The sequence below is a fragment of the Labrus mixtus genome, chromosome 3, assembly GCF_963584025.1.
Source record: "Labrus mixtus chromosome 3, fLabMix1.1, whole genome shotgun sequence".
Classification (NCBI taxonomy): domain Eukaryota; kingdom Metazoa; phylum Chordata; class Actinopteri; order Labriformes; family Labridae; genus Labrus; species Labrus mixtus.
Genome location: NC_083614.1, coordinates 25210283 through 25220878, shown reverse-complemented (window position 1 = coordinate 25220878; position 10596 = coordinate 25210283). Strand labels below are relative to the sequence as shown.

Genomic DNA, 10596 nt, shown 5'->3' with positions numbered 1-10596 from the left:
AATACTGAAGAGCTACTCATTTTTTTTTTCTGTTGCATTGATTCAGACTTTCCAAAGAGCCGTGGCTTAAGAAGATTTCATTATAATGAATGTCCACCACAATGTCTCTATTCTTTGTTTGCTCCTTTATAAGTTGTAATTTTTGTAACAATGATTACATAAAAATTATTAAATATTATTAAATATAGGCCTAAAAGTCTCCCTCTTGTCGCAATAATTTATTTTACAGGACAAATACATATTTTACATATTTTACATATTTTACATATTTTACAAGACATACAGGGAACTTTCAGATCTTTTAAATGTTTGATCATTTTGTCAAATAGACTGCGTCTAACTTAATTATGAGACATGAATAAAAGATAAAAGGATGACTAGTCTCATGCGCGACAATTCTTCGTTTGCAATAAAAGGAATATGCTTCACACATGAAACAAGTTTTCAAATAGTTTGGATATCAGAAAAAGAGTCAAGTTGCTCGTCAACCTGCTCGGTGCTAAAAACAGCAACACAGTAAACAATCACTGAAATTCAGTGTAAGAAATTGTGAAAGAAAAGATATTCCACTTAATCCTGAAGGCCTATTACTAATCGATTAGTTTGGTCAGCGTGGAGCACTATGAAAGGAGAGTGGCCGGTGACGTCACCACTCCCCATTCATATAAGGTGCTCCGGTGAGCTGGTTACAGCATTCAAACTTTCAGCCTCAGAGCGATCACACAGCTAGAGGAGAGGAGAAAGAAGGAAAAAAGAAAAAGGAAGACATCTGACAAAGTCTTTGGAGCATGAACAGACTCACATTAGCGGCTTTCCTCTTGGCACTGGGGTTTCTTGTCTGCGAAGGTGAGTAACGAAATAAGATAACTAACTTGCTTACAGTTAAGTTCTGCTGGAGGTGTCATTTTGGGGGTTTACTTTTTATCTTTTAAACAGACTTATGAAGTACATTTTCTTTTAAACTGTCTTGAGAGATTTATGATGCTTCAGTGTTTTTATATAAATCATTGATACCTTAAGGCTTCTCTAACAGATTTGTAACAGGAGTGAATTCTGAGTAACAACCCAAAATGATCTGTCACACAGGTAACCCATGTTGCTCAGACCCATGCCAGAACAGGGGCGTTTGCACAGCTCTTGGCTCAGACAATTATGAGTGTGATTGTACGCGTACAGGATTTCATGGACACAACTGCACAACGCGTAAGTATTAGCACACCTGCGTTTATTACAAATCTGGAAGTTATAGTTGTGGTGATTTGTTCGATCATTAATTTTCCCTCTTGGCCATTTCAGCTGAATTCCTCACATGGCTCAAAATCTCCCTGAAGCCATATCCAAACACTGTCCACTACCTTCTCACCCACTTCAAGGGTTTCTGGAACATCATCAACAACATCTCATTTCTCCGGGATGCCATCATGAGATACGTGCTGACATGTGAGTGCTCTCTAGCTGAAGGCAAAATGTGAAGAGAGAAGGAACATTGCTTCCTCATCAAATAATTTGTACAGCAGGTTGTAAAGAAGCTTTTGTGGCTTTCACACTAATGATGATATCTTTCCCCCCCCCCCTCTCTCCAGCCCGATCACACCTGATTGATAGTCCTCCAACTTTCAATTCAGATTATGGTTACAAAAGCTGGGAAGCCTATTCAAACCTTTCCTACTACACGCGCACCCTCCCCCCTGTACCTGAGGATTGCCCAACCCCGATGGGAGTAGTAGGTGAGTGCACTCTGTCTACGTCCAGAGAACCAGTTTTTTTAGATTCTTGAATACTGAGCAAGAAAGGCTTAGCTCCATTGCATCACAGGAAGCACACATATTGAAATCACCCCCTCTGCTTTTTACAAAGCGTAAAATGTGCTAAGGGAACACTGTAAAACCTGTTCCAGCAGGTTTCACTGTAGAACACCAAGTTGTAGTTTCATCGATTTAACACTGTGCGTGTCATAGCTTTCCCTTTAGGTGAAAGTCACTCACCACATTTCAAATGTTTAAATGTGTTTTGTAGAAATCAAACTGGCTTGCCTTGCATGCTTACTGAAACGTTTCTAATTAATCCTTCAGGTAAAAAAGATCTTCCGGATGCTAAGCTGTTGGCTGAGAAGCTTCTGATGAGGAGACAGTTTATCCCAGACCCACAAGGAACCAGCCTGATGTTTGCATTCTTCGCACAGCATTTCTCACACCAGTTCTTCAAATCTGATATGAAGAAAGGACCCGCTTTTACCCTCGCTGAAGGTCACGGGGTAAGCAAAAAAAAAAGTTGAAAGCCACACCAGATTGTAATCGGTGCAGAGAGTCGGAGGAAACACGTGAATAAATAAAGAATAACTAGCAGGTGTTAACTGTGTTTTTGGTTTTCAGGTGGACCTCAGCCACATTTACGGAGACAAACTGGAGAGGCAACACAAGCTCAGACTCTTCAAGGATGGCAAGCTTAAATACCAGGTATGACAAGAGACAGCTGCACGACAGTTTAAACAGCTGAACGCTTCAGACCTCACAAGTAGCTCGCAGTCTCTAACCCTGTTGTGTAACTCTGCAGATCCTGGATGGAGAAGTGTACCCCCCGACAGTAAAGGAAGTGGGCGCTGAAATGCACTACCCTCCTCATGTCCCTGACTCTCACCGCTTCGCTGTGGGCCACGAGGCTTTCGGCCTGGTCCCCGGTCTGATGATGTACGCCACCATCTGGCTACGGGAACACAACCGGGTGTGTGATGTGTTGAAGGAGGTCCACCCTGACTGGGACGACGAGAGGCTCTTTCAGACCGCACGGCTCATTCTGATCGGTGAGTTTATTGCATCGACAAAAAGGGATGTGATGCACTTAGCATTCATTCAATAACCATAGGAGACAGGACAAGAGGAAGTAGTACTTTTTTATTTAACGCAACCTTCTAATGAACTGGTGAACTCCATTGTGAGGTAGATGATTAACAAGGAAAAATGAAAAGGAGGAAGTGTTTTATTTTATTTTAGGACTATTTCCAATCCTCTAGAAGCATGTTTAAAGACAGACAAAATACTATGCTTTGAATACTAATTTAGACTTCTCGTTGATGAATTACAGAATGATTGATTTTATATATAATGTATCAAAACAAATATTAATCAAAAGCTGAATAAGAGGAGAAATCATTCAAACTTTTCTCAGTTTGTGTACTTGAAACGTCAAAGTGAGACGAAAAGGAGAAGAAGTGGGGCCCACAATGTCAGCATTGTATAAAATATCAAATTATTTGACCTGCAGGAGAGACCATCAAGGTCGTGATTGAGGACTACGTGCAGCACCTGAGCGGTTATCACTTCAAGCTCAAGTTTGACCCCGAGCTGCTGTTCAACCAGCGCTTCCAGTACCAGAACCGCATTTCATCCGAGTTCAATACCCTGTACCACTGGCACCCACTTATGCCTGACACTTTCAACATTGAAGAGAAAGAATACAACTACAAACAGTTCGTCTTCAACACGTCAGTTGTGACTGAGCATGGCATCAGCAACCTTGTGGAGTCGTTTACAAAGCAGGTCGCAGGACGGGTAAGAACTGATTGCGTCCTAGTAGCAGCATTCAGTATCAAGTTGTAGAACCACTCGGCTGATTAATTGACTTTGTTGTCTTTTTTTTTAGGTTGCCGGTGGCCGAAATGTCCCAGGACCTATCATGTATGTGGCCATTAAGTCTATTGAAAACAGCAGACAGATGCGCTACCAGTCTCTGAACGCCTACAGGAAGAGATTCTCCATGAAGCCATACAGCTCTTTTGAAGACATGACAGGTGAGGCAAAAGTCACATACAGAAACTAATTGGTGAAAAGGATGACATCAGAAGATTACGAAATAATTCATATTCAAAGTAACATGAGAGCAAACGTTGCCTTAGGCCAAACCATTGCTAAGTTATTATTACTACTATTGTTATGGGCTCAATGCAGGAATTCAATGCTAGTTTAAAAAAGACACACACCCACACACCGCAGATTAAAGCTCTTGTCAAAGAATACTTTTTAATATTGTTTAGTTTCAGTTCCATGCAGCTTTGGAGGTTAGGAATTTATTTCAGTGGTTCTTGAGTACCAGGTGGTCATTTCATTTCAGTGTAAGCAGCTTGTCATCACAGAGAGCCCAGACATAAACAGAAGAGTGAGGCCTCTGGCTTCAGAGGAAAATATTTCAGTTTAAATATATATATACATTTGTAAAAAGAAAAAAACGAATTGTAAAGTATTAGAAGACGTATCTGTGTTTTAGAGCACCAGGAAGGAGAGTGACATAAAGACAAGGGTAGAAACTGTTTTTATTCAGAATTTGAATCAGTCAAAACAGAACTCATATTTAGACTAGCAGCCAGATTTGCAGCTGCTGAGTTAAAGAGATTATGCAGAATAACTAAAAGTCCTGCTTTTTGCTCCGCAGGAGAGAAAGAAATGGCTGCCATTCTTGAGGAGATGTACGGGCATGTCGACGCTGTGGAGCTTTACCCAGGTCTGCTGGTGGAGAAACCCAGGACCAACGCTATCTTCGGGGAAACCATGGTAGAGATGGGAGCACCTTACTCCCTCAAGGGCCTAATGGGAAACCCCATCTGTTCCCCGGAGTACTGGAAGCCCAGTACATTCGGAGGCACCGTGGGCTTCGAAATCGTCAACACCGCCTCCCTGCAGAGGTTGGTTTGCAATAACGTGCGGGGCCCCTGTCCTGTTGCGTCCTTTCTCGTGCCTGACGTAAAAGAGACGGGGTCCACGACCATCAACTCAAGTACATCCCACTCAGGCAGCGGAGATATTAACCCTACAGTCATTCTCAAAGAAAGGACTGAGTTCTAGTTCTAATGTTTTAATCTATTAGGTAATATTAATGTATTTATTTATTTATTTATTTTTTATATTTATTGTCTTATATTTATAAAACGACATAAAGTAAGTGTGACAGGATTTTTTATATGAAATTGTGAATATTTCTGACTGGTTTTCAGGAACAAAAGTCTGCGGTTGTGTTTATTTATTGAAAGATGATTTCTATGATAAGTTATTCTTATAGTAATGACCTCAGTCACTGATACTTGATACTTGAAAGTTTGTTTACAGTTTCAACTACATAGTAGCACACACCTCTGTTAATTCATATTCATTTTACTGTGCAGACAGTGACACACAACATTAAGTGAGTTCACAGGTAACTCGATGACTGATGTAATTTAACATGCAGCACAGTGCATTCCTGTTTCAGTATTGTTTTGTTGTTTTGTCCTTATTGTTTTCCATCTTCAATCTGTGTATTGGATTGGGTAATTTAAAAAGAAATGTATAATTTATTAGCTGCACTGTTGTTTAAAACTGTCATGTTTGGAAATGTATGTTTCAATTACATAGGCTAAAAATAGCAGGGTATTTTTTTTGTTCTGTTTTCAATTGTCTACTGATGTGCAATGTTGACACTAATAAATGCTTCCAAGAAATGGAGCACATCGCTCAGAAATCACCTGATTCTGTTTTCATTTTCTCTTTGGGATCTTGTTTAGTTCAGATAGAAACTCTGCTCAGTACAGGAAACAAGCTTTCCTTCCTGAGTCGGTTAATAAGTGAAAGTGGTAAAGAGCAGTTAACATTAGTTCATTAGTCAGGGACAAAAAAACATTCTGTTTACAATATGATTATTTTTCCAGAAAAAATGTTCAATCTGTATGGAAGTTAAAGTGTGTCTCAAGAACGGTTCTTCTTATTCATTGGGCGCTGTATTTATTTAATAGAAACACAAACACAAAGCATGCAATTTGTGAGGTTTCATGTGAAAAATTAGGAAAAAAAATGATACCTACAAAATAAATAATAGAAAGAAAAAGTGTTAAGACTTTTCAGAATCCCATTCTTAAAATAAAATCATAAATCAAAAAGGTTTTTATAGTCTTTACATAGTATAGGGACATAAAGTTGTTATGTGGTACATGTATAGCTTATTTAAATACTAAACTCATTTTAGTTGTTTCAGCTTAAAAGTGTGTGACTCTAAATCAATTCATTCACTGTCACGTTCATTTGTCTAAATCTCCTAAATCTCTCAGTTTTGTTTGTGCAACTGAAAAAAAAAAGAATATTCCAACAAAACCCTGGCTCTGCAACAAACAGTTAGTTTGACGGTTGTGTTCATGTTTCCTCTTCAAGGATCTCACATAAGAGAGCCACACCATGTTAACAATTAAAAACTGAGGTACTACGCCCAAGCCAGATTGCTTGATTGAGTTGTGGCCCTGGCAGTGCCGCATTCATTTTGGGGGCCTAACTTTTCAAGAAGAACTGAGGAGAGGGGTGTATTTGTTTGGCTGTTCAGTTCAAATATAACCTTATTAATATCATTTTTTGGTGCCTTCTTCCTCACTGAAGCTCAAGACGAAACATGTAGTCATCAATAAACCTGTTCTTTTTTAGAGGCTTGAAAGTTCAAATGAACAACAGAGAATTGACAAAATATAATAATAATTCATGAAACCGAGAAAAAAGTGAACACCAACCCCAACATGACTGATCAAGAAGGGTTTGTTTTAATCTATTCGTGATGTGTCATGCTCAAAAGATGCGGCTCTGAGCCGATGCTTTGTAGTGAATCAGAAGAGCCAACTCTCATTGAGTGAGAGCCAGTTTTTTCCTTTCACTGCTTAGCTCTCACAGTGGGTTAGCCCCAGCAACTTTGTTTTGATTGGCCAGCATGGCCAGTAACCGTGCAGAAAGTAAAGGAATTGGTTGTAGCTCTTTGTTTAGCCATAGACCGAAAATTTCTAAACCTCTAAACCTGTTTAGAGGCTCTTTGATGAAAGAGCTACAGGAGATAATAATAATTTATCCTTTATTAATCCCGCGAGGGGAAATTCAGTTTTACACTCTGTCTAATGAACATGCTACACAAACATAGGCTGAAATACACACACATGCACAAACAGGATCCTATGGACATGCATTAATGGAGAGGTCTCAGAGTGAGGGGGCTGCCCACAGTGGGTGCTCCTGGGCTGGTGGGGGGTTTGGTGCCTTGCTCAGGGGCATCTCAGCGGTGCTCAGGAGGTGGACTGGCACCTCTCCAGCTACCAGACCAATTTCTGGACTTGGTGCATGCCGGGACATGAACCGGCGACCGTCCGATTCCCAACCCAAGTCCCTACAGACTGAGCTACTGCCGCCACAATGCTGCTAGGAGAAATCCTACAGCTGATGCTGTAATGGAAGTGAGATCCTATCTTGAGGATGGTGGCAGGCCAAGGCCTCAGTCTTCCCACGCCTGGTGAAGGTGATGGAGGGGAGACTGGGTATTGTGGCAACATCTGTTCCTTCCGAGAGAATCTTCTCAAAAACAGGGCAGATACTTACAGTAAGAATGAATCACATCAGCCCATCCAAGCTGAGGCATCTCATTTTTCGCAAGGCCAACCTGCACTGAGGACATTCATATTGTTTGATTAAAGAGTTCTGGTTCTGTTCTGTGGATTTGTTTGCAGTTTTTTTGTATTTATTTTGTATTTGCATTTTTGTATTTGTGCAATTAAAAAGTTTGATTAAAATATTTAACAAGAGTAAGAATGCTTTTGTAACAGAATAAATGCATGCACAAAGGGTTTTCAACACACAAACCATTCATTTTTGCAACGTTAAGCTAAAATATGAGGCTACAAAAGATCTTAAATTAAGAGCCGCTTGGGAGTCAAAAGAGCCGGCTCTTCTTTGGGAGCTGAGCCAAAAGAACCGGCTCTCTGAAAAGAGCTGAACATCCCATCACTATAATCTATGCTTCCTCAACACACCCACAAGGCCACTTTGTACAGGTGAAGGGTTTTCCCTTTTCAGGCGCCTCTGATAAAACACGTTAGGACTTGTTCAGCACGAGGAGGTCTGCATGCTGTGAGGCAACATGGCACGATCGCCTGGTTGGTGAGATGAACCAATAGAAGATGAAGAGATTGGAATTTTCTCGCTGAAGCCTTCCTCTTCCCGTTAGAGGTTATGTCTGTCAATATGACAGAAGTCCTTGTCTAGTATAACCACAGTATATTTCCAGCAACAGTTTCTGTGTTCTGCTCCTTTTTATATATATATATTGGGGTTGGTTTTACATTACTAACATAAACCACAGCATGTATCAAAGCGGAAATCCCTGAGTAACCATGAAGGTGGCTGTGCTATTCAGCAAATCCCTAACATTTTCCAGTATTAAGAGTATGCGTTGCTGGGAAAACATGCGGAGGGATATAAAAGATCATTTTCTACTGTTCATGAGCTGTGAAGCAGAGCGCCCAGTCCAAAGGCATACGGGAACCCTTGCGTCGGCAGTATGGCTTCTCGCCACAGCAGAAAAGTTGTTTCTCGAGAGTACCAAATCCAAAACAAACATGGTGAAAGGAATGTTGACGTGACTGGCCGCACATAGTGGTGAATAAGGCCCCAGGGCATCATCCCTTCTAATCACAGACAATGACAAGCCAGATTTTCCCATCCATTCACACATTTCAAACAACTGATACAGAGAGCACTTTTTAATCTCCCCTCACGCTGGACGTCTGGAGTTCTGAACACAAAACCACACACAAGCGAGGAAATTACATTAATTAAGTCATGTGCATCAGTTGTCATCTCATCTCAACCAGACGGACATTTCCTCCTACGTCTCGTAATCTTTGTCCTGCACTTCAAAGGGCCAGGCGTAGGATTCCCCATCAGAGCAACTTGGCCCATCATGGCATGAAAATGAACTAATTGTGTGTGCAAATTTTTTGTTTTCCCCCCTGTCAGTTGCCCCAAGGGTGAGTATCATTATTCCATTGTGCATCAGTGTGTGGCACTCTCAGGTCCTGGTCTATGAGATCGAGCAGGGGAGCACATCTTGCTTTGTCTGTGTGTAATGAGCATGAACAGGCAGTGGGCCCTGGTGTGGGAGACGATCAGGGGACTTCAGAATATGTTTTCCCTCTGACCGCTTCTGGACCTCTCTGGATCCAGACTCTGTGTGGAGGCCTTGATCCAAGAATGGAATTACGTGCCGCTTTGCAGGTGGCAGCAACTGGGTTCAACTGGGAACAGGCACCGGAAAACTCTGCACGAGGAGCACTGGCACTGACCCACTGGGTACCACTTCCAGTTACTAACGTTGTTTTTACACAAAGCACTGGCTCTGCTTGACTCAAAAAAGATGCTCTCACCTGTAACTGTTACAGGCACTTATTCATTTCATTTTCCAATGCAAAGTTCTTTGCTGAACCGGAATCATGTTGGTGTCTTACATGTTTTTTTTTACATGATATCCCCAAATGAACTCCAGCTGCATATTTTCTTATAAAGTAAAATGCGTATTTTGTGACTGCTTTAACTCTTTTGCGATTTTAGAATTTAGAGATGCAATTTTCAGAATAAATCCATTTTGACATGCTATGACATGTTTGTGATTTGCATGGTTCAGGGGATCCGGGGCTTCTCTTAACTTTTCTTAAAATTGTTTGAACAACTTGGTGTTTCAAGCCTTTCGACCATCGAAATGTTTAACAATCCTGAGTTATTTGAATGTCTTTAGCAAAAAAGTTGTATCGGCTACAGACCAGAGGGGCCGGATTCACAAACATTTTCTTAATGTAAAACTTCGGAAGATTCTTAAGAAAAAAGCTAGGAAGTTAATTTGTGTCATTGTGTCATTTCTTAAGAACTTTTTGATTTTCTTACTTACTACGACTTTTCAGATGCTGTATAGGGCAGGCTTATATCCAGGCCTATGCATATTCCTATACATTGGGTGTATCATCATTGACTAAAGCACTGAAATGTTATTTCAATACGTTATAATAAGCATGTTTGTCAACATTATTGCACCAAATCAACAGTGGCAAGCTTAAATTAATGATTAATGTAAAGACAAATTTAGTAAAACTCAAAATCAAAATCGATTGTTTAAAATGTGTTTGAATTTAAGAATTTAGAGGCTTACCTTTCCACTAACAATTTCAGGACAAGTGTAGTGTGATCTTAAAGTTCGTCTAAAGACGAAATTTAAGAACTTTGATTTCAAGAATCTCATTTATTCTTACGTTTTTTCTTAGGAAGAAACATAATACAAACTTTTTTCAGGAATATGAAATCTTCTTAACTTTCGTCTTAAGACTGAAGTTAAGAAGATCCCCACCTGTGCAACATGTCCGATGTGTCCTTGGGCAAGACACTCAACCCCGCTTTTCTCCCGCTGCTTCGGTGGCGGTCTACGAATGGGATTAGTTACTTCTGGTGGATGATACTACATAGCGATGACTACCATCAGTGTGTGAATGGGTAGGTGTGACATGCAGCGTAAAAGTGCTTTGAGTAGTCGGAAGACTAGCAAAGCGCTATATAAGCTCAAATCAATTTTCCATTTACTGTCATGTTTTCACCTCACCATTTAGCATCAGGAAGTGAGTAGAGCCAATCATGCTAATGAGGCTTAACATTATGGTTATTACAGAAGAGATGCCCATTATCACATTTTTTTTTGTACATTGTGAAGACGTGTCAGACAGTTTCTGATTTTCTTTGGATCACTTTATAAAATTATTTAATAAACACAATCAAAATGTGAACTTTT

General features: G+C 40.4%; 1 protein-coding gene across 1 annotated transcript; it reads left to right on the top strand.

The window, feature by feature from the left end:
• Positions 1-687: 687 nt before the first annotated feature.
• Positions 688-5300, top strand: LOC132968267 (prostaglandin G/H synthase 2-like). The gene is made up of 10 exons (XM_061034191.1): positions 688-846; positions 1087-1203; positions 1297-1440; positions 1584-1727; positions 2073-2254; positions 2373-2456; positions 2554-2800; positions 3262-3548; positions 3640-3787; positions 4426-5300. The coding sequence occupies exons 1-10, from the start codon at positions 789-791 to the stop codon at positions 4833-4835; spliced, it is 1821 nt and encodes a 606-aa protein (XP_060890174.1). The 5' UTR covers positions 688-788; the 3' UTR covers positions 4836-5300.
• Positions 5301-10596: the final 5296 nt, after the last annotated feature.

Bases quoted from the DNA above. Each gene is read 5' to 3' on its own strand.
- LOC132968267 (XM_061034191.1), top strand. From the start codon at position 789: ATGAACAGACTCACATTAGCGGCTTTCCTCTTGGCACTGGGGTTTCTT. The intron at 2,255-2,372 runs GTAAGCAAAAAA...TTTGGTTTTCAG, and splicing joins CCCTCGCTGAAGGTCACGGG to GTGGACCTCAGCCACATTTA. The intron at 3,788-4,425 runs GTGAGGCAAAAG...TTTGCTCCGCAG, and splicing joins CTCTTTTGAAGACATGACAG to GAGAGAAAGAAATGGCTGCC.